The following is a 24,706-nucleotide window of genomic DNA, read 5'->3' as shown; positions in this document are numbered from 1 at the left end:
AGTAATCTGACACCCTAATTTAAACTTCACCTAGAATTTTCTAACACTTCTATTACTTTGCCTAGGAGTATACACAGCTGTAAGCAAAGAAATCATACAAGCGAAAGTGATGATTTTTAAAAGCCTGCATCAAAACAAAGCATTTAATTCACTCAGACCTGCAGCAGGGTACTTTGAAATTTTCTGCAGAGCTGGTCAGACAAGCAGAAAAATTCAACCATTGTACTGTCCTTCAGCCTTTCTGAAACACCTAAACAAAAACCGACTAAACTAAAACATACCTAATTCTGGCTGAAATAATTCAACAGCTGTATTAGAATGAAACAGTAGAACCACTTTGGCTAAAATTAGCCTTTTCCTTCCTCATCTATCCATGAATCATAAAGTATTTGAGGCTGTTGGCAACATTAATTATCATTAGGTTTAGAGACGAAGTGGTTTAAAAATAAAAATATCAACATATTTATATAAACACTCTCACAGAAGTTCCAAAGTGACTTTTTGAATGATTCTCATTGTTTTGCAGTCTGATGCACTTTTCATGCTTATAGTACTGCACTCAGAAAGCAAGACTTGATGAAACAAAGCCAAGAACACTGTCAGAGAGGGCACCACATAAGGACAGAGTTTCTGTGGCAGTCAATCAGACTACTTTTTGACACATAGCAGGCAATTAAAAATTTGCCATAATGCAAAGTGCTTCCCAAATCCCTCACTCTCGTACTAGCCTCCTGTCAGCAAATGATGTGGATCATGTTGTTTATCAGTTAAAGGTACATTTTTCAAGAGCAAAAGAAATACGCTCTTCACATTGGTACAGGAGCTAAATTTCATTAACGTTTGTTATTCCTCATTTCACTGGAATCTAGTTACCTGATATAACATTTTGGTTATGCAAAGAGAGAAGCCTGCATCCCAACCCCAACAACTGCTAGCAAAGGACTGATTGATGAGAGAGCAAGTCTGATATAACCTCAATATACTAGATATGAGAGTAATGAAAGAAAAGTGTTACATATTAAACACTGATAAATAATTTCAGCGCAGTGGTATGCACTGCATTCACAATCCAAAACAAGTTCAGCACTCATCAGAAATTTCATATGAAGTGGAGAAAAACCTTAAGATAAACTCCTTCACACATCATTTCCTTAGCAGCCCAGAAAGATAGAAAACATATTTTCTTACCTGCCAACCCAGTCAACAGCGATACCTTCCCCGTTCGGCACACCATCACTTATCACTGTCTCCTTATTTGTTCCATTTAGGAACATTCGTTCAATGACATTTCTCCCCACATCAATCCAGTATAACCTCTTTTCCACCCTGTCAAAGTCCAGTGCCACCACATTTCTCAGTCCTTGCAAAATGAGAGAGTAAGACTGGCCATCTGCTGTGAGATTTCTCAGATAGTAACGGTTGCTAAAAATAAGGTATGGGGAGATATTACTATTTTGCCGGCAACTTTTTCCATCAGGCTCCCGGATATAGCCTGGGGCACACTTACAGATGTAGGAGCCAGCTGTGTTCTCACAAATCTGGCTACATACTGATGGAGTTTCATTGCACTCATCAATATCATCACAAGTCTGTTTATCAGACATAAGTTTGTATCCAGGATGACAAGAACAGTAGAAACTTGTCTGTGTGTCTGTACAGTCATGATCACATCCACTGATTGAAGGGTCACTGCATTCATTTATACCTGGGGAAGGAAAGGAGTTCTATTCAAGGAACTGGATGGAGTACTAGGGCAGTCACTTTCCAGTGTACTCTGTCTCTCTCTCCCTGCTACCCCCTGGAATGCTGAATGTGAATGTGGGCTGCTGTAATAAAGGAAAAAGGAAAACAAGCTAATCAAATATGAAATTATTCTATCATCTTTGAGGTCTGTCACAAAACACCCTGCGTGCCTAGCATGGACTTCTGAATGGCATATTTTGGAAAAGTAAGGGTAATACATAACAATGAATGAACTATATTTAGTTCATATAATTAGCTTGTTGTCACAGTCTGTTAAAACAGCACATAATGACTTAAATAAAACAAAACCGAAATTAAATATATACATTTCTTATAATTTTCATTTCTGAGAGACAGCCATGGGATAGACACAATTGTAATGAAGGAATTGTCTTCCGAGTTGATTTTTTTAAAGCTGCCTATGTATTTTAAATTAGACAGTACAAATAAATCTATACATACCACATCCTTTTTCATCACTGTTATCTAAGCAATCGTCCAACCGATTGCAGACTTTAACCATTTCAATGCAGTTTCCATTGTCACATTTAAAATGATGGGGAGAGCAGGTTGCTTCTGGTGTATTACAGAGATGTTCCAGCTCATCAGATTCATCACCGCAGTCATTATCCCCATCACAGAGGTAGGCTTTGGAAATGCAGCGCCCATTCTGACAAGTGAACTGGTGCTGTTGACATGGTTCATAGATGCATCCCCTTTCATCACTGCTGTCACCACAGTCATTCCGCCTATCACATCTGAAGAAGAATGAACACTTTCTTCAAATATAAAAAGGCAATCACTGTTGCTAGGGCAGATGGGTAGATACACTGTCCCGGTTTCCAAAGAAGGTCTATATTTTGGCTCCAATAGAAGAGACTTTCAGACACCGGGGTCATATTATATAGTCTGATCCTGTGAGTCCTGCTTGTATTCCCTGTATGCATTACAGGCTGGACAGAGTCACCCCAGGAGATGTTACACAGGAAAAAGTATTAAATGCTAATGGTGAGCACTGGGGACATTAACATAGAAAATTCTAAAGCATTTTCAAGTCAAAGCTAATGCATGAATGCAGAGCAGATAAACAGTTTCACTACAATATGCAGACGTACTTAGAACTAAATGATGTGAAAAAAAAAGGTTGAATTAGCTGCTTCACAAAGCCAGTTTTGAGAATTTATACAGCTGCCCAGGCAGTTACAAACCTGTATGTATTACGGATGCACAAGCCATTACTACAGGTGAACTCATTTTCTGTGCAAGATCTTCGTGTGCAGTTCTGGTGTTCATCAAAAGCATCACTGCAGTCAGCATCACCATCACAGACCCAAACCCGAGGGATGCACCTCCTGAGCGGGGGCCGATTGTTGGCACATGTGAACTCTGCTGCTGTGCAGTTGCGGTTTGCTGAAGGAAAAGCATGTCCACTAACCAAGTTATACTCTGTGTGTAACACCCTCCCCACACACACACACAAACAGCCTGGATATCCACCCATAATCCATAACACAGCCATGCTCTGCTGCACATCCACAGATAGATATCACCGCACCTTCTCGTGTACAAAACTGTGCATTACTTTTCATGGAGGCTGACTGGGAGCCAAAGCATTCCTTAAAGAATGCTGACATGTGCAAAAATCTGGATCTTATCAGCTTCTCAGTATAAGATTTTCATGTATCTGGCCATATTTTCTGGGAGCTGAACAGGTATTATGCCTAGGGTCTCTATTCCCTGTTTTCTTCAAGGTATTCTGTTCTCCAGGGAGCAAACAGTGAGCATCATTGCAGTTAATAAGGGCAAGGACTGAAAGTGTATCCACTTGCTGTCAAAAGAATCAAGCAGCAGGATCAAGCTTGGTGAACCTCCTTCCCTTTGTTCACCCTCTAAACAGACATATTTATTTGCTAACTAGATTTTAAAGATATTATGCCAAAACCATGTGGCTAGTAATATGCACAATATGCAGTATATGACCATCAGGGAGTATCTCCACTGAAGCTGCTATTGCTGCCCTGATCATACACACAATGTAGGTTAATTGTATCTCCATTTGAACACATCAATTCAAAGGAGAGTAATTGCAAAATTATAACAATGTTTTTGGGTTTTTTTTACCTGTAAAATATTCAATTTCAATTCGATATAACGAAAACGAAGGTACAGAAAGATTGTACCTCATGTTTAATGTGCGCCTTTGTGGGCAGAAAAATTGGTAGCGGGTGAGAGTTTGGGAGTTGGCTGTTTTCTAAAAAATGCGCACAGGACAAACAAAGTATCTATTTGCATTAACCACCTACCACAATTATGTCTTTGATCCTCATCACTCATATCCCCACAGTCATTATCACCATCACAGATCCAAGTTGCTGGGATACATCTGCCATCATCACATCTGAACTGGTCACTTGAACAAGTCCGCAATTGGGGCACTTAAAAATGAACACAATCACTTTGCTTGTTAAACCAACCTGAACTGCCATGAAAATCTACTGAGGAGTGTATTTTAGAGAGAAGCTTATGAGAGTGAAATGTAAGGGAGAAGCTTAGGTGTAAAGAGTTAAGGTATAATCTGAAGACCTTTTCTTAAGCTAAAAGTGCAACTCCAGCAACGTGCAAAGTGAGCTACCAACCCTGCTTAAAACATAGAATAATCTATTCTACCTTGTATTATGCTTACTTTTACAGTGAGAATAATAATTATCTTGTAATAGCAATTCTCAGTGACTTCAGTCAGCCCTTTCTCTTCTTCCATGGAGATTAGTATCCTTTTTTTTCCACCTCCTACCCCACTCCTCTGCTTATTCCTATCAGTTTCTATTGTACATACAGGATTTGTTTACTGTAATACTAAGATAGTCATATATTGTGTCAATACTATTCACCTCTGCTTCCCACATTCCTTTTTCCCCAAATGCAATACTGCATGCACACTTCCTGTACAGCATGACATCTGTTTTCACATCCAAAACAATATCAAAGTACTTGCTTCTTTTTACCTCTTGATTCACTCCTATCACAGTCTTACAGAGACAGGAGGTTACATAATAAGAGTAATCACACAACAAGCAATCAATTGTTGCAATTAAAAGCCTTCATATTCCATACACAACTTTAAGCATCAAAATATTCAGTGACTCAGATTATTTAGTCAGTGAATAAAGCCCAGAAGATACTTATTTTCCACCCAGTCTAGATTCAAGCTACTGCCTACAAGAAAAACTACTGATTTGTTATAACCCCTCAAGTTGTACCCTCTGAGTGCAGACTTACCACAAGAGGCAGGTTCATCAGAGCCATCAGCACAGTCTATTCCTTGATCACAGTACCAATGAGCAGGAATACAACGTCCCGATGTACAGCGAAATTCGTTATTTGTGCAAGTCAGTGAGACTGGAAGAAAAAACCTATGTATTACTTCTTTTTTTCTGTTACGTTTCCAACTTGTTTTAAGTTGCTTTGGAGTCCATGTTATGCAAAAAATATTACAGTCCCCAAAAAAGAAAGAGAAAAAATTATGCTAAGAAGGATGTCTTTTCTCAGCCTGTCTGTAAAGAGTTCATAGTACAAAGTAGCTTGATATTTGTATGCAAAAAAATGGGTTTACTTCTCTCCTTGGATATACGTATCAGCTAATAAGTAGACAGAATTTGCATTGGAAATAGGATTGCAAGCAGCAATATGTTCTATATTTATACTTGAGATTTGTGCACAGGAAAATGACCACAGCCCAATATACTTATTTTTCCAGTGCTCAAACCAGGTATAGCAGACTCAGCACTTTACAGTAAATCAAAATGTGCACTAAGGAAGTAATATCTCATGGTAGATAATGTTTTTATTTTTCTCCCACCAATTTTGCTTCACCTGCTGGTAAGAATCTTTTCTTAATGGCAGTGAAGAACAAACCATAACACTGAGTAGTTCCAGCTAAGCATGCTACAAATATTCTTTCTGCACTTTGACTGAGCCCCTCAATCCTGGCATATTATAATGGGTTTGATAATTTTTTCAGTAGTTACTGATACTTTCCTGTACCCTCTGACGGTTTCAGAATACCAAAAGGACACAGTCTGGCCTTTTAACCTGCTCTTCCATGTGCCTTTGATGATGGAAATCAAAGACAATTAACTGTTGCTCAGTAATGCCTTGGGGTTTCTTTGCCTCTCGTTCTCTTTCTCTTCCTCTTTCTTGCCCTTCACCACTTCTCAATTTAAGTAATTCCCCAGGGACATTAACAGTAGAAGGGACAAAGCATATCTTTTATGAGCAGCACAAGCTCACTATCACCACATATCTTTGACACTTTGGGGTCCATAGATAAAAGTGGCCATGTTCTGGCTACAGAAATTGAACTCATATTTTAGAAAAATTGTGGCATAGTTAGTTCAAGGCGTGTAACTTTAGGAAAATGAGTGAAAGCAAAAATAATCTATTCAGGCAATACTAAAACCAAATCATTATCTGAAAATATCCATTATGTGTTATAAATTGATCCAAAACATTTCATATGGGAAAAGTACTACCTAACTACTACCTAATATAAATGTCTTTGAAAAGTTGAGCTGGTTTGTAATTAAGGCGGATGGAAAACTAGATATTTCTATACACTAACTGGAAGCTACAATGAACAACGAATTATATGCTAAAGCATATATAACCTCATGAAAGGGCTAAAAGAAACTACATTTAAGACTGTATCAATTTCATTTGTTTAGAAGAAAAAATATTTTAACGCTTAAGTTCTAGAAAAGACAGCTCACTATAATACTTAAATGTCAAAACACCATGTAAAACCTCAAAGAATACAGATTAGAATAAGCGAAAGGAACAACCTCTCAAACGCTTTATGAAAATGCTGCAAAAATTTATCACCTTTTTTATTAGATAAAATCATGATTTAGGAAATTGAGAGATAATAGTGTAATGCATTAATGTCAGAATTACAAAAATAGGTATTTTGAGAACAGTGTGAGTTATGTCAAAAGGAAAGAGCAGCAGAATAAATTACTTAAGTAATGAAGGCCCTGTTAACTTACCACAGTGAGTAGGGCTCTCATCACTCATATCTCCACAGTCATTATCACCATCACACAAATATGTACGAGGAATGCAAATATTTGTGCTTTGGCATTTTGTAAAACCAGACTGGCAAGTACGTTCCGCTTTAAGGAGGAAGAAAAAAAAAGCAGAAGTTCTTTAGAGCTTTTTTAAATACTGTTACGCTGTATCTCATTCAGAGATACTTAACATTGTTAAAGAATCCCACCTCACTCACTTTCTAAAGTGCATCACTTATACTGCTCATGCTGTATGAGAACAGTTAGATCATTGCTTTTATTGTAGAAGTCCTGACAAAAACATGATCAAAAAATGCCAATACTACATGCCAATACTTGTAGGTGAGGGAATGAAAACTGACATGTATTCACACTGTAATGCCTACATTTGCAACCAGTTGGTATGGTATGAATCATCAGACCAACTACAAATGACTAATAGACCAGGAATTTCAAAAATACAAATTTCTCTGAGATCAAAAATAAAATTGTCACAAAAAATATGTTTAAACAAAATCAGTGCACACACAAAATGGAAAAAAAAAATTCTCTAAATACATTTTCATCAATTTCTTCAACTCCAAATATAAGTTTTCCACTGAAGATTTTAATCTTAGTGCATAGATATGATTATTTTGAGGAACTGCAATAGTAGTCAATATAGAGCTAATCACAGTTTACATCTTAAGGAAAGTAAACATGACTGATAACTTTTTGAGACCCATAAGGCATATAGTTTTAAACTGTGCCATTATGGAGTCACAATATACACTTCTGATGATTAAATCTAGTATAATTAATATAGCATGACACAAAGTAAAAGCCCATTGTCAAATTCCAGGCTAATCCTGCTAAAATATAAACCCTGCATTTAATTTATCTGAAAAAATACTTGTGAAATCCGTAGGGGATTGATCACTCACAAAACTTAACATTAAGCACTGCATGAGCATTTGTTGCATTAAGGCAGACTCCCTAAAGCAACATTTATTATGTAATAATATTTTATATATATATATAAAATATTATGTATTCCAGAATATCTTTCAACACTTCTATTTGCTTCAAATAACACAAAGCAGCATCTGTAATGTAAATAAAGAAATCTTTTGTCCTATTTGCTGATTTTGTCACAATTCTTCACACAAAGCCACATTTCCCTCTTCCTTGGTTTAGAGAGTCAGACTCAAACAGGCACTAGGTAATAGGGCTAAACTTACGGCAATTTCTCTCATCTGATGTGCCATTATCATAACAGTTGTTTACTCCATTGCAGACATACTGAAGAGCTATGCACCTTCCATTATTGCAAGTAAACTCTGTGTGGGAGTCACAGGTTCGGAACAAGCAGCCAAGTTCATCACTGTTATCTCCACAGTCATTGTAGTGATCGCAGCGGTAGTGGTAGGGTACACATCGCCCATTGCCACAGGTAAATGCTGTTGGCTGACAAGTATGGAAAGCTGCAGAAAATTACAGTGAAAAAAAATGTGGATAAAACATAATCTAAACTCTGACAAAGTAACAAGTAAAATCACAATATTTTTACCTGCCAGGGCAAACACAGCTGCAAAACGGACTGCATGAAAAGTAAAATACATATTTGAATTAAAAAAGTAGAAATTGGCTATACATGATAAAAATTCCATACTACAGTGCTTTTGGATTCTAAAGCAAATCACTAATTATTCAGACCTCAAACTCATGAGCAAGCAAGGGATTGTTTCCAAACTACAGCCATAAGATCCATGATCATAAAGCCACAAAACTGACAGAGAATACAGAACAGGCAAGACAGACTATACAACCACTTTCTAATGCAGTTATTTTAAATGCTTACCACACACACTTTCCAACTCATCGCTGCCATCAACACAGTCATAGTCATTGTCGCATTTCCATCGCTCCGAGATACACTGCCCATTGAGGCATGTGAAGAAACCAGGATCACACCTGGTACCGTTATCCACAACACAGTGCTTGTTGTTATTTGCTAAATACCAGCGACCTTCAGAGGGGCACTGACATTCTGCACCAGCTGGACCTAAATTTATGTTTGACAATTTAAAAAAGGACAAAAAAATTGAAACAAATTTAACATTGATTCTTTATATAGGATTCTATTAAAGCATTCATAGCTGTAACACTGGAAAAGGCAAAGAAATTTTCACAATTCCTGTATGACCTCTTTGCTTAGATAGTACTGTGGTGACTCAGTCAGACTTTTATCTTAGTTAAGCATATGCAAACCCATTAATTCTCACAAAAGTTATTTCAGAGTTCCTCAGAGGAACTGAGATGGGAATTTGGAGTGTCTTAGTACTTGCTTGTTGTCCAAATAGCTTTTTGGTGGCAGCAAGGTGGCATGTGATGCTTTCAATTATCACAGCGATACCCACTGAGACTTTTTTCCTCAAAATCAAAACAGCTTTTCAAAATTCCTTCCACTAGACAAACTGTGCTTCTCAAAATCAATGAGAAGTTTGAGTTGTTTTCAGGCAAGACAGATTTGTAAAGGCATTTAAGATCCTACAGATGAAAACAGGCCCTGAATGAGTTTTTCGAAGTCAAGGATCATAACTGCCAAAAATTTACAACATATGAAACAGCTCTATAACACATACATAATAAAGAAATAGTGACCATAAAGATTTTTTAAACATGTTGTAGGAAGCATCTGATTAGTACACAGTGTATGAGTATATATTCCTAAGGTAACCATATCCTACAGCACTCACTTCATGTCTCAGTCAAGAAGAAACAAAAGTTTAAACCTCAGAAAAGAATGCTTTGGTTTGAATTAGAGAAACCCATAATTTTTGTGTGTGAGGATTCTCAGACACAACCCTTATGTGTGTTGGTAAAATGCCATTATCTTAAATGGCAATCATTTTGATTGCATTTATAAATAAAATAAATATTAAAAATTTGGGAACACTAAGAATTATTTCAGCTGTCCCCATGTGATTAAAACTGCTATAGTATAAACTCTATACAGGGAATAGTAATAGCTTACAGTCATCAAGCATAACAGCTTACCTGGTGCACAGATATGACTGCAGCCACCATTGAACTGGTTGCAAGGGTTGGTACACTGCTGCTGCTTACTTTTTGCCCAGACATGAATATCCATTGGTCTTTGTGGAAGATTCATGATCATTACAATCTGATCTGAGCCATCGTACTTATTAGCTCGATAAATGCTTCGTGTGTTCCAGTCTGTCCAATATATGTGCTGATCAAACAATGTCATTGCAAATGGATGCAGAGCAGTGCTAACAATTACCTCACGATTTGTACCAGTGAGAGTGCACCTCTCAATCTTCTGCCTACAGTAACAAAGAAATTATTACATCTTAAAAGAAAAAAGTCTTAACTTATGTATAAAGCCATGCCCTAATTAGCCCAGCAATTCAGTAATGCTCACCAATATCTAGGGTGCTGTTATGCTTCCCCACCTCCATTAACTAGAGTTTGAAGCAGAAAAGCATATGTTTTATTTGACATCCTGCATTCCCCTTAAAGCAGACATCCCATTACAAGTGCTTTGCCCTCCTGCACATAGATGAACCCAAATAACACCTTCTTCCCAGAAGGGCACAGGTCATAGAAGTTACTCCATTACAGACAACACTCTTCTGACACAGCAAAAGAGAATTCTGAAAAAGAATTGCTATGCTGAAGGAGCCGGAGAGGAAAGGTATGACTGCTGCAGTGATCTCTCTGAGACTACAAGTGAATTTAATGGATAGAAAATGAAATAATTTTTTAAAACTCCCCTGATGACGGAAGAAATTCTGATGGCATAAATTCAAGGGTAGAGGTCTGTCTGGTAGGCAACAGCAAGAACATCAGGCCAAATTCCACAGGTGACAGGCATTAACCATGAATAATGTAAAATGTGTACTGGGACTGTATTTGCTAGAGAAGATACCTATAAAAGTCCTGAATTGCATGTATGATAAACAAACTGCCAGCAGGTATAAATGCATAAAGCAGAGGACTAAATCTACACTATGGCATAACAAAACTTCTTATTGCACAGTAGTTTCACATCAATATCAAAACATGACATAGCATCGCTATTAAGTAACTCAACATTCTATACTGTCAAGTACCAAATTCAATTGAAATGCCAAAAAACGACTTAGAAATGAGGAAAAATAAATAATAAAGCTATTAAAAAATTAACCACGTGTAAACCAACAAGTGTGTTATTAATACATACAGATTTGCATCAGCCCAGTATAGCTGCTGTTCTTCATAGTCCAGGGTAAGCCCATTTGGCCATACCAAATTGGTGCTTACGATAGGTGTTCTGAAGTTTCCTCCAAGTGTAGCTCGCTCTATCTTTGCATTTGAACTCCAGTCAGTCCAGTACATATACCTGTCAATAATATGATTATATTTTCAGCAAATAAAACTCACAAAGCTCTTATATGCTCCAGGATATTTCCACCCTGGTGTCCCTCACTGAAGTGTGCAGTCCAAAACAACTGGAAAAGAACTTCTTCCTCTCTTTTGGGCCACGCTGACAAGGGATTCTTCTAGCAGGGATCACTGGGGTCCACTGAAGTGAACCTCAGAAAATTTTTTCAAGCTCTTATGTGAATCCAGTGAAGTCAATTAATCCCTTTCTTATCTTTCTTAATTTTAAATACATAGTAATTAGTAACAAAATTAAAGTATAATACAGTAATGCCCCCAGCCTCTCAGGAAATGTTTTGATATTGAAACAAGAATTCTTCTGAAGCATTCAGGGAATACAATAGAAAAAGGCTGAGGGTTAGGGTTATAGGAAGTGTCTGGTAGTCTCTGTCAAAGTCTAAATTGTAGTTTGACCTGCAGTCAAAATAAAGAACAGCACATACCCTCTGCAGGGATCTAATACAACAGCTCTGGGTCGTGGCACCCGGGCAATCACTGTGTGATTTGATCCATCCACAGACATGGAGCTGATAGTCTGATTGAGGTAGTCACTGTAATAAACTCTGTTGTTGATCCAGTCAAACGCTATGCCATCTGGAGTCCCCAGGTCTTAGACACATGCAAGCAAACACACAAAAGCTCAGTACGATTTCCTAGGTACTGCAACACCTTTCATCTATTATAATTTGGCAACATCAAAGACTTCTTTGAAATGCCACTGGTGCCAGAGCAAATTTGTCCATTTAAAAATCCCAAGTAGCAATACTTAACACTCAAGCAGTCCTGTGTATGCTGTAGGGTTACAAACACCTTTTCCTCACATAAACATAAGTTTTCATTGCTATTCTCCAAGTAGCAGGAATCCTCCTTCACTTCATAATATTAATTTTCTATACATCATTTTAATTTATTACTTATCATTTTATATACAGAATAATATCTATCCAGTTTTATATTTCCATTTCATTGTGATCAAGATGAAATAAGAATCTCAGAAGAGGAAAAAATGAGGAAGCAAAAGGTACATTTCATTAGACATTTTAACTGAAGTCTACCCTGACCATCAGCACAAAAATACCTCCTTAGCTAATTCTAGGTGCTGCAGCCCATTTTTTTAATACCTAATTACATTGTATCACATTTCAGTGCACTTACCAGATGCAATTACTGTTGGAGAGGCAATTCCTGAGTAAATATTAACATAACTGATTCTTCCTGTCCCTGAAGGAAAACTTTGTGTAAAATATATTCGGTTGTTTATGCTGTCAAAATCCAGGGCCACAGCAGTTCTTAACACATTGACTGTGCGGAAGGGAGGACTGTGATTTTCAGGATCTAGGTGGATACTTCTGAGGGCATTCTCAAGAGCAAAAATCAGGTAATCATCAGTTGAAATGAAACATCTCTTGCCATCACCGCCTAGTGTTCCAAAGGCACAACCACATTTAGGTGTCTGCACGTCAGGGATGGCAAAACAGAGGTGAGAACAACCTCCATTGTTGTCCAAACAAGGATTGTTGTTGACATCAAGGGGTGAACGTGACTGGAAATTACTGTTGTAAATTGTAACATCCCTTAGCCAATTAATGTTATCTCTTATTACTGTTGGCTGATCAGTATTGCCAGGTTCCTTGCTGGCTTGGAAGACTTTTTTCAGGTTTCGATCCACCCAGATCATAGAACTGCCAAAGACAGTGATACCATATGGAGTTGGATAGCGGCTGCCATAGCGTACGATTTCAACATCACCACCATCGGGCTGAATTCTTGCAATCATATCTAGGGAATCATCCACCCAGTAAACATAGCCATTGCTGTGATCTATGGCCAACCCACGAGGTGTGACAATGCCCTCAGACACAAGAACTGTTCTGTTGCTGCAGTCAAGAAATGCACGTTCGATCTTTGGATTTTGCCCGTAGTCTGCCCAGAACAGATATCTGTTTTTTGGGTCAACTACTATGTGCCTTGGCATATCTATAGTAGTTTTAAGCAGCACGCGACGATAAGTTGTGTTTAAGCGCAAAACTTCGATAAAAGTCTCCGTCAGGAATGCATTTGTAAAATAAAGATTTCCTGTATATTAAACAAAAAAAAAAGAGAGAAAGTTAATATTAACATCAATACCTGAGAAACACAAGCTGCTAAAATAGTAAACCATAAAATGAACAGCCATCATAAATATCTTAGTAGTTGGAAGCATAAAGTACTTGCCTACAATTAGAGGAATTAGAAAGAAGACACCCAAACTGACAGCAGTCAAATAATTTCTAAATCCTAATGGATTGCCAAGGGTATCAGTGGTAAAAGACTAAAGTGCATTAACTACAGTTGTCATTTAGGTGTACTTTTTTATATATATATACAAAATATATATAAAAATATATATATTTTTACCTTTTACAACACACAACTATGAAATCCATGTTATGACACAGGATTGTATACAGTAATTAAATTGTTTACAGAAGATAGTTGTCCTAAAACTCATCCCAACAAGCCTATCAATCAACTGAAGAACTTTTGCAAAACATATATACAGTACATATACATATAAAATCAAGGTAGCAATGTCAATGTTTGATTAATACTTTCTGAAGAGTTAATATTTGAATTAATCTCTAATGTGTTTAAATAGGAACAAGAAATGAAAGTGGGAAAATTAAAGTTCAAAGACAAAGTATATCTTCTGCTTTTTTTACTCTTCATTATAATTTACAGTATTTATACACAGCCATCTGAGGGTAGATGAAAAATCCTTTCTTATTTACAATGTCATCAGACAAGTTTTGTGCACTCTTCTCTGGTACAAGTTTTTCATAGTGGTAGTACACTAGATAACAGCAACTTACAAATGTACAGACAAGAAGAGAGACCTAAGACAAATTTGAAATCCTTATGAGAGAAAAGACTCCATACATCTATTCTGATAAACTTTCATCTTTACACATCTATAAAAAAATAAGAGCCATTCATTACTTCCTCTTGTTTTCAAATCAGTCCATAGAGACACAAATTAGAACCATGGTACTTCCATTCAAAATAGTTCCATTAGGATCTGTTTATGTTAGTCTTAAAATTTTACAATCTATAAAGAGTAACATTCTCCTAAATTCAGCTGTGCTTACCTGCTACCCAGTCAATTGCAATGCCACGGATCCCATTTCGTCCTATTCCATTTGTAACAACATTTCTAAAGTAAGAACCATCCGGTTTAATTTTACGTATTGCATTCTGAGAAGAAACTGTGCTACTGAAGTCACACCAGTAAATGAAACCAGAAGGCATGTGAACATCTACATGAAGCGCATTTCGTCCTGAAATATTTCGAAAAGTAATAATTAATATTTTTTATATAAGCTAACTTATTTAAAATGTGTTATGCCAGAAAGAAATGCCAAAATACTAGGCATTACAAGATTTTTTCCCATTACAATATTCACATACCTCTTCCTGCCAGTGGTACCATGGCTTCAGAGTGATCTGATGTCTCTAAACTAAATCCTTTAATTGCAGAAAGCATAGATACAATTACAAATGAACTGTATGGGGAACAGGTTCTGTTATCAGGATTTAGCTGAAAGCCAGTAGCACAGGCACAGGAGAATAATCCATGAGGTACAGGCAAGCAAAGCTGCTGGCAAACTCCAATATTATTACTGCAGCCATTTGAGGAACCAGCAGAATCTGTTAAAGGCACAGATGGCAAGACATAAAAATCTGAACTGTGTCATCCCAAACACCCACAGATATACATCCAAATTCATATATTTGTACAGTATTAACAATCAGCTGACAAAAATAAAGATCTTATTCATTGTTCATTTTAGCACAGATGTGTTAGCAAATAGATTTGCTGGTTTCTTGTCATCTAAGATCAATGGGGTCAAGAATCAGATAAAACAGATTTGAAGCTAAAGTAACAAAATTTCTTATTTAGTCAACACTACACTGATAATATTTTATTAAAATTACATAACCCAATAGATGCTTTAACTAGATGATGAACCATCTCTTTACTAAAACCAGGCAAAATGCTTCTGACACTTTTCCTGAAAGCCAAATTGAAGCATTTCCTTTGAAAGGGCATACATGAGTTTTCACAGGTTGAATATCCTGAAATATCTCTCTTGCAAATACTCACTGTCTCGGTAATACACACGAAGGCCTTTCAGTCTTTGGACGTTATCTCTCAGTACTACTTTGTTTGCACCAGTGGATTTGTCAACTCGTTCAATAACTTCATAATCTCGGTCAGTATAGTACAGAAATGTATCATACACAGCAATTCCCCACGGATGAGAAAGATGAACCACCAGGGTCACACGATTTGTACCATCCACATTGCCTCTCTCGATCTATGAAATCAATTCAAAGATTAAGATAAGGATTCCATTTTTTATAATAAAAGTTCAATGTTATAATAAAACTAAAATGTTATATAAAACTAAATGCTACACATGTTACTAAAATCTCTTATGCATGAAATCTTTATGTACAAGGTAAGAAGGAAAGGGTCAGCAGTATATGATTTATGATCATATACTTGTAATGGTATTTAATAAAAACACTTATTCGGATTCTGCCTGGCCCCACAACTCCCAGTTACAAGAGAAAACTGAAGTAACCGAATCACTCATGTGAATCACAGATGCAGAGACAGATAAAAAAACTATTATAAAAAAATATCTCCTACCACTCCTGTGCTTGTGACAGCCCAGTACAACCTTTGTTCCTTAATGTCAATGGTAAGGAACTCTACATGGTCCAGGTTGCCAGTGAACAGTGTTTGTATGCCTGATCCATCCATGTTTGCGCTGGCAATCTTTGCTGGAACTCCACTGTCAGTTCCTTGGTCTGTCCAGTACAGCCTCCTATAACAGACATTACCACATTTGTTAGCAAAGCTGATAAGAGAGATCAATGGACCAGAGTCCCATTTTTCTGAGATTTTTTCACGATCATAATATCCTGAGATTCTTTTTAACTAAAAAATGTTACCATACAAACATATGGTAAATTAAGGAGAATGAACATCTACGCAACAATTTATGAAGCTATGCGATTATTGTATAGGGCTTAAAAAGAGTAAATAAATTCTGTACAAATATGAAAAAAAGCAAAACCATGTCAAATCCAGGATGAAATTTGAAGACCCTAAAAATTAAGAAAAATACGGAGAATACACTCATGAGCAAAGACAACAGCAGTTTTGGAAATTTACCCTCTTGCTGGATCAACTGCCAAACCAATTGGTGTGCCAGCTCCCAGAGGGGTGCCATCATTGGTAATCAGTGTTTTCCTGTACATTATGTCACCATGCAGCTTCAGGACCTATGCAAACATTGAACTCATAAGAGCATGTAATACAGAACTTATGGTACATTTTCAAATTACAGGAAGGAAGCCTAAATCAACAGGGAGTTGAAATTGCAGAAGACTTTCTCAAACATCGTGAAAAAAGCACACATTTTTCTCTACTCTAAAATCTCCTTTCTCTAATGTGCACCCCTTGAATGAGCTGCTTGCAGCTCTGAACCTGTCTATGTTAACAAGTATCCTAGGTATGAAAATATTATGGAAACTGAAAAATGAACTATTTTCAAAGTATTACAGCCTGAAGGGGTTGATGAAATGCTGATTTAGGATGTATCCCATTTCATTAGCTCAAATTAGCTGCCGTTTAATTTAATAGTACATATTTATATTTTGGGACAAGGACACTAATGACTGGGCTTATTCACAGTCATTACTGCATTATATATTACTTATCCTCTATTTCCCTACACTAAAAGGCAATTTTATCCTTCACATACCATGAGATTGCTAGTCTCCAGGAAGCTACCTAATATGCTATCAAAGCATTTGGGAATAGACCTTACTGCATTCAACGACAACATTCCTTTACTACCAGAGGCACTGCATAGGGATCACTGATTTGAAGTGAGAATAGTAACAACAGTAACTCTAGTCATCAGAGAGGTTGTGTGTCAAACACTAGAAGCCTAATGAGTTGAAGGGAAAAAAAAAAGAGAATAGATGTATGCACAAATAAATTTTCCTGCTTTCAATCTCTTTGACTACCCCCAAACTTAACTTTATCTTTCAAGTTTATAAAGTATTTTTCCACAGACTGATTGCACTTTAAAATAAATCTAATTTCAGCTTTTCATTAAATAAATATTACTAATTTAAACCTGTATACATAGCAGTGAAAAATCTAGGTTCTTGCTTTCCAATTGTCCCTCTTAAATAATTACCTCAATTGATTGTGTCCCTGGGTTACTGTAATACAGGTTTGCAGATATCCAGTCCAATGCCAGACCAAAAGGAGAACCAATAACAGCTGCCGGAGCAAAAACTGACCTGTTGGTTCCATCTGACCTCACTCTGTGAATTTCACCCTTGGAAAGAAAGATAACAAAAGTGAAAAAATGTCAAGAGCGGAGAACACTGTTCTATTCCAACTATATGAGTACTTATTCTATATTGCAATCTTTTCTAATGCTAGCCCAGTTCAAGGAAGGAGGAGGTAGAGGCAGAAATAGAGCAGATCCGGGCAGTAAAAAATGGACAACAGGTTGCAGTTGCCATCTTAGAACAGGAACAAGGTAGAAACAACTTTAGGAAAAGGATCCAGTGATCATATGGTCCATGCATACTCTTAATTGCTTTGTTACCATGATATCAGCCTACTGTCTAAATATCTCAGTGCAGAATTGAAAATGGTGCTTCAGAAAGGAATCAGCACCTCAGATGGCAAAAAACTGAGCTCCAGGCCAAATTCACTGCTGACTTAAGTAACTAAAATTTCTTAGACACCAGCAGTGTGCTGCTTGCTGAATCAAAACAATTATAGTGCTATTTGCAAATTATCCTGCCCTTGAATCCCTAGGCCTTCAGAAAAAAGGGAGGAAAACAGGATAATTTTTGGTACTCTATAAACCCTACTGTGAGAGTCTGATGGACGTTGGATGTTTACAACAGTGTCTAATATGATAGGCACTTTAAAGACAGTTATCCTGCCTATTATTGACATTTACAATTAAAAACCTATGGAACATGATGGCTAAAGAAAAAAAACTTTAGTGTTTTACAAGTAGAATAGCGGGGCACTCCTATTTTTATGTCTGTTTCCTGAGTTTGCTTCAGAAAGAGTGAACAAGCTGGATGTTCACTTGAACTCTAACTACAGCTTCAAATGCTGCCAACACTGGCCCTGAAATTACAGCAATAAACTATGCAAGCATAGGTAAAGCCCAGGAAAAGCCAAATGTGCAATGGATGGAGGCAAAATGCGGTGTTAAGGAGGAGGTCCTGTGGTAATGGACAATTGAGAAAGCAGGCAAATATGCTTCTGTCATTAGAAAACAGAGAAACATCTTTTTCTCAGAGTGAGCCATGACTGACACAGGTGTCTCGGCTCTGTTTGGGAGCAACAGAAGCCTGAGGTCTGCAGGTCAGGGATACAGTCACACATTTGTCAGGCTTTGTCAAGACCTAACTAAAACAGAGCACATACCCACACTCAGCCTGCAAAGGCACCTGGCATTTCACTTGCCAGCGCTGGTAATGGATGTATCAGCCCTTGACCTCCTACAGAACTGAAAAGGCTTTTGTATATGTCAGCTGTATCTGCTGGCTGAGGTCTGTCAGGAACATTTTTTCAGACTGCAGGAAGAATGAAATAGATTCCTGAGTATTTACCTAGTTTCTTGGGCAAAAGTTTGCTTAAATAGGTCTATTCAAATACTTCAGTGGAACTAAATATTCTAACTTTAAAAGAATAAATAATTAAATAAATTGTAGTTTCTTTATGAGCGACATGGAATAGGCTTTATAATTAGTAGTTTTTAAAATTATATATACTTCAAAGATGCAAAATGTAAAGAAAACAAGTTGGGAAAAAAATCAAAAATAGTGTGTGGATGAAACATAACAGGTTTGTGTGAATTATATAATTACATAATTATATAAATCTCCTTATCTACCATCATACTTCTCCAGGACCTAAGCACTGCTTTTCTTGAAAAAAAGAACTGTTTTTATGCCTCCAAGACTTAACACATACTGCTGAATCAGTAGCATCCTATCTCATGTTTCCCAGACTACCATAGATTTTTTTTCTTTTTAATTGTCCATACTGAAAAAATTTGGATTTTTTTTTTTTTTTTAGTGGCAAATTAGGCTTAGGGAACACATATAATTTCCTCATTCAGGACCAGCAATAAAAACAATTTATCAAACAATTATAATCAACTATTAAAAATTAGTTCAAATTATTTTTTAGATCTATAAGCCTCATATGTGCTACCTGGAAATTGTTGTGACTTTGCAACAATTTTCTGTTTAAAGGAAAAAGTGCCCCTCTAACGTGTTACTTCATTAAGTGCTCAGATTAGATGCATACACATTCATTCTAATGTTAAGTGCCACTCTGTCCAAAGTACTGCTTCCATGGAGAAGTGCTGTGGCTGTGTTTGCAGAATTAAGTCCTAAGTCAAGAGAGAGGAGAAAGAGTGGACTATAGCACAGCAGGGCTGAGAGTGTGGGTCTGTCAATGCTTTCCAATATTTCCTGTTCATGTCTCTGAGTCAGAAAAAACATTAATCAAATGTTTCTGCTGCCAAAGATAAGAACTACTTTATAAGAGAGATGAAGTTTCTTTATTTTGTCCTAGCGGGGAAAAAAAACAAAACAAACCAAAACAAAAACCTAAAAACCCCACCATTGCGTTCTTTTCTATTATTTTTATCAAAATTCTTACCAGCAATGCTAATATATTGCAGTCCAAAACACTTTTTAAAAATAAAAAGTCTTAATTTAATGCACATTTTGAACCCAAATACTAACTTACCGGATTTTCAACCCAATAAATCATCTGCTCAGAGTCATCAAAGTCAACATCAACACCATTCTGAACTCCTGCTATTGGAACCATAGCATCATTTGTCTTCTCCTCAGGGTTCAGAGAAATTCCATAAATTATATTATCTCTTACAGCAATAAGGAAAGGGTGTTCAACTGTGAAAACATACAGTGTAACTCAGAGTTGCTTCTGCTCAAGAAAATGTCATTATAATACGCTTTCCCGCTCCCACACAGAAGTTCCCTGGTGCTGAGAAGGGTTCAATTTTACCAGTGGTGCTTTGAAACCACTTACCTAGAAGTTTGATCCCTCACTAGGAGTGAGGTTATCAATTACTGAAATTGTTGTAACATTTAAAGTTTCAGCACTGGGCAATCACAATGCAAATTCTGAGAGGAAGGAAGTAAATAAAGCAGGATCACTCATTGCTAGCCAAGGGAAGAAGGACATTGATGCAGCTGCTCTAAGCAGCTTTTACAAATCTCTGAGAATGGGAACCATCAGGACAAAGCTCTGAGGATTCTGCATGACCTGATGGGAACCATCAGGGCAAAGCTCTGAGATTCTGCAGGATCTGCCTGTGATGGGCTCTAATGGCTATTAAGCAGGACTCACAAGCATAGAATAATGTCACTGCAGCAACTGCTGATTTCCATTATTAAATATAACTGCAGTATTCTGTTTTCCCATTTTATCTCTAAGGGAGTAGACATACTCCCTTATAGTATATTTACTTTCTGGTAAACTTGTGCTGTTATGCTTAAATCTTATTAACAACGGGCAGCTAGTCAGGTGATCTGAGAAAATGCATTGGAGAGCTGTAGAGTGAGAGTCAGTAACTGCATTTCTCATCTGCTAAGGAGCAGGGGAAGAGGATGTTCTGAACACTGATTCCCCTCTGCCTTGTCCTTTTGTCTTTGGAAAACAAATTCTAGCCTCTTCTCCCCACAGGCACAAGCTACCATTTAGTAGGAAAATGGGCTGCTGTAGCAATAACCCATTTCCTCTTTTATAACAGATCAAAGACTTGTTTGTTTGGATTGGATTTTCTTCACTGGCTGCTTAATTGCAATATTTATATAAATTTCGCAGTGAAAATTTTGACATGAAAACCCACAAATCACAGCATCACTGCACATCTCAAAAATTATTCTCCATGCTTCTCTCTGCCTGCTGGAAGTATTTGTCAAATTTGATTTACTGCTTTGAGTTTTACACCTATGTAAATCTATACAATCTGATTATTCCTCATTTTTAAGATGGACAAGAGAGCAAATTTGCTGAGCTGTAGAGTTTTAAAAACCTGTGTAGCTTCATCAGATAGACATTAATACAACTTCTGCAATTTTTAAACAATTTACATGACAAATTATAATCTATATAAAATTCATGTATTATATTAAATATGCACATGTACCATTTTAATATATTTTAATATACACAAAGTCACTTGTTTGTTTCCAAGGCAACTTGCTACATTACCATCTTTAATATCAACCTGAAATGCTGCTTAAAATAAGTGCAAAGGCAAGATTTCTTCATCTTATATAAAGCTAAAAAATGGTGCAATCCTAGAATAAATGCCTTTCCATCCACATGAAGTTAGTCGTGTTTAATATGCAAACTAAGTAGGCAGAGACCAGCAATATCATTGTGTGTAGAGACACTGGGCAATCAAATGCATGCAGTGCAGTTTAACCTTTCTTTTGAAAGACTGTGCTGGCCTAATAAAGTAAACAATGACAGCAAGGATAAAGACAACAGTAAAAATTAGAAAAGAAATGAAATTGCCTACTCCCATGTAATCATGAAATGGCCTGGGCTGGAAGCGACCTTAAAGATCATCTGCCACCAGCAGGGACATTAGTCATTAGCAATTATTAAAAAAATCAATATATTTTTTAACTTTTGCTGATGTACTGACCTTCAGCAAATATCCTTTTTTTTAATTCCCCACATCTGTAGATGTTTTCTACATACTGTTTTAACTGTATAAATTCCATCTAAAAAGAATAAAATAATCCCATATAGTTTAAAAGAACTGTGCTTTACAGAAGGATACTTCTATCTCTTCCTCACACAGTTTATATTGGAACAATTATGTAATTTCTAAAAGGGACACAACTGTACCTAAGCAGACAAAGGGAAATTTACAACATGCAAGAAATAAACAACTGTCAATAGTTCAATTCAGTGGCAGATTTGGGTCAACCTCTACATGTACATGGGCTTCATCCCTGCCACGTTCCATTTCTTTCATTATGATCCCTCTATAAACCCACACATAACAAAACAAGTGCGGATTTCTAAAAGAAACCCTCTTCAAATTTGCACTTCATTTCAGATTATATGAATTGGTAATTCCCTTAATTCACAGAAAAATGTGAATGCAATACAACCCTTTAAAGAACACACTGCTAAGTAACTAGCAAGAAAAGAGCATGATATGGCCTTTAACATTTATAGTTTTAAAAGAAAATGATTTTTTGATGGACAGAGATTTCTAATCTTAGCTTATCCCAAAGATAATTTCTACTTAAATTTCAATGATTTGAAGCTTCCTTATACAGGGAGACACCAACGTACACTTGATATCTCTACAATGATGAAAAAATTAATAATGAATGCTTCATCTGACAACAGCAATGTGGTTAAATTTCTAGTCACAAGTTGCCTGCCAGTGCTTTGAATTTTCTTTTTAAATGAACAGGCTAAATAATTTTTACAAATCATTGTGGACTATTCAAAGAAAGTTCAGTAGAACATTTTGACAACACATTTTGTTTGTAAAGGTTAGTTCTGTTACAGCTGTATCACATGTATGTACATGTAATTTTAGACTGTGTTTCTAGACCTTCTGCATTTGGCACACTAATATTTTACACAGGGGAGGGGAAAAAGCTCAAAATGAGAAATTCTGATATGAATTTCAAAATGCATATAGTTCAGATAAGCTGAAGAGAGTCATAAGAAACAGGGAGAACATCTTTCCTGATTAGAAGAAACCAAAAGATCATAACTTACTTCTTAGCAAAATAAGGCTGAGAAAGAATAGGATAGCCACTTCAAATATACACAACAAAACATATACTGATGCTAAAGGAGAACTACTAATGCTATTTATCCTGAAGGACAAAGTGGCATCAGAAATGGGAGTAAACTGGGAAGATAATACATTTGAACAAAAAAAATCAGGTTTCCAAATACCAAATTGTGAAGTTCAGTGAATTTCTGGCAAGAACTCAGATTAATCTAAAACTAGAGCTTGACTGGTGAAAGAGGACACATGACACGAGGTCAAGGGCAAGAAGGAAACAAACTTAAGTAACCAAGAGAGTCCCCTCTAGTCCTGCATCTCAACATTCTTACAATTACAACTCTTAAAAACATATTTCTGAGCTGAATACTTATAATGAACACAACAATCTGCCAGAGTATGTTTTCATTTTTAACTGATAATAAACTCCTTCCAGATGTATTCCAACAGCAAAACATTCATTGTGGTGAGAAATCTTAAAATGTGGCTTCTTTAAAGTGCTTATAAGAAAACTGAGTTCATCCATTTTCCCCAAATGAAGCATCTGAATCTCTGACTCAGTTGTTTCCCAAACCTGTCTCCAAACCTTTAGGCCAAGTACATTCCATGTGTCCTAAATGAAGGCTGCCTGAAGTGGCCCCAAACTTTGATTTCATGAGCGGTAGCCCACTGAAGTATGCTTTTTGCCTAAGAGAGGGATGTATTTGACAGCATTTGGGTCTTTCGTTATTACTGCCCTACCTCTCATGCAGTTCCTGTTATCAGGAGAAAGGATCCATCCTGAAGGACAAGCACAGGAAAAAAAAAGCGGTCCAGATGAAGAAAGCAAGCAGAGGTGGCTACAGGGGGACGATGCACAGGAATTAATACCTAAAATTTAAAAAGGAACTATTAGCAACTGTAACAATATGAGTGATTGGAAAGAATATTCTATCTCATTGCTCCTGGTAATATCAACCCAGCACTAAGTCAGTTTTGCTATTTCTTTAAAATTAAAAAAATGAAATAATTTCCAAGAACCACAAGCTATATAATACACTCATAACAGGATACAATTTTCCATGTAAAACAAGGACTATTATCATAGTGGTCTTTTCAAATTTTATGCATCATAGAAAATCTTTCAAACTTCATTTCAGACTTTTCTTAACTGCACCAGGAGGCCTATGGGATTTTCAGTCCTTGATTATTATAACCCTTCTAGATGGGGGTTTTAAATTATTTACTGAGACTTCTTGGAGAAACCAAAGAGAAAATAGTTGGTGTGTCTTGTTCAAAGACAGTGGGAGTTCAATGCCAAATTTCTTGAATCGCTTTGAAACTGTCAGTTTAAAGTTGTAAAATGTCAAAAAAAGAGACAGCAGAGAGGATCTCTCCTGGCTGCTATTATTACTATACACTAAAATTCAACCTAGATCACTTCCACAAACTTGCTGCTAAAGAGGATTTTTCGGGATGAGCCATCTTCATAAGAAAACAAAAATCAGATTTTGAGTATATCCTTAGCAATTGCAGCAGACCTTATTTTAAGAAGCTTGGAGGTTCCAAGAAATTGTGCAATTGTTC

At 36.6% G+C, this 24,706-nt stretch overlaps 1 protein-coding gene across 2 annotated transcripts in view; it reads right to left on the bottom strand.

The window, feature by feature from the left end:
- LRP2 (LDL receptor related protein 2) overlaps positions 1 to 24,706 on the bottom strand; it is a 116,676-nt gene that overhangs the window by 32,432 nt on the left and 59,538 nt on the right. For both annotated transcript variants that reach the window (XM_027678651.1, XM_027678652.1), the window contains exons 31-50: positions 23,882 to 24,010; positions 20,092 to 20,258; positions 17,495 to 17,638; positions 16,459 to 16,568; positions 15,931 to 16,108; positions 15,379 to 15,592; positions 14,682 to 14,921; positions 14,363 to 14,551; positions 12,390 to 13,310; positions 11,678 to 11,843; positions 11,035 to 11,193; positions 9,846 to 10,135; positions 8,647 to 8,850; positions 8,027 to 8,269; positions 6,786 to 6,911; positions 5,020 to 5,139; positions 4,047 to 4,178; positions 2,952 to 3,153; positions 2,206 to 2,501; positions 1,189 to 1,705 (exon numbers count right to left, since the gene is read on the bottom strand). In XM_027678651.1, coding sequence (XP_027534452.1) covers positions 1,189 to 1,705; positions 2,206 to 2,501; positions 2,952 to 3,153; positions 4,047 to 4,178; positions 5,020 to 5,139; positions 6,786 to 6,911; positions 8,027 to 8,269; positions 8,647 to 8,850; positions 9,846 to 10,135; positions 11,035 to 11,193; positions 11,678 to 11,843; positions 12,390 to 13,310; positions 14,363 to 14,551; positions 14,682 to 14,921; positions 15,379 to 15,592; positions 15,931 to 16,108; positions 16,459 to 16,568; positions 17,495 to 17,638; positions 20,092 to 20,258; positions 23,882 to 24,010 — 4,747 coding nt within the window. The remainder of the gene's footprint in view (positions 1 to 1,188; positions 1,706 to 2,205; positions 2,502 to 2,951; positions 3,154 to 4,046; positions 4,179 to 5,019; positions 5,140 to 6,785; positions 6,912 to 8,026; positions 8,270 to 8,646; positions 8,851 to 9,845; positions 10,136 to 11,034; positions 11,194 to 11,677; positions 11,844 to 12,389; positions 13,311 to 14,362; positions 14,552 to 14,681; positions 14,922 to 15,378; positions 15,593 to 15,930; positions 16,109 to 16,458; positions 16,569 to 17,494; positions 17,639 to 20,091; positions 20,259 to 23,881; positions 24,011 to 24,706) is intronic.

Source organism: Neopelma chrysocephalum, unplaced genomic scaffold (genome assembly GCF_003984885.1).
Source record: "Neopelma chrysocephalum unplaced genomic scaffold, ASM398488v2 Primary Assembly neopelma1_44, whole genome shotgun sequence".
Lineage (NCBI taxonomy): Eukaryota > Metazoa > Chordata > Aves > Passeriformes > Pipridae > Neopelma > Neopelma chrysocephalum.
This window is presented reverse-complemented; position numbering and strand designations above follow the sequence as displayed.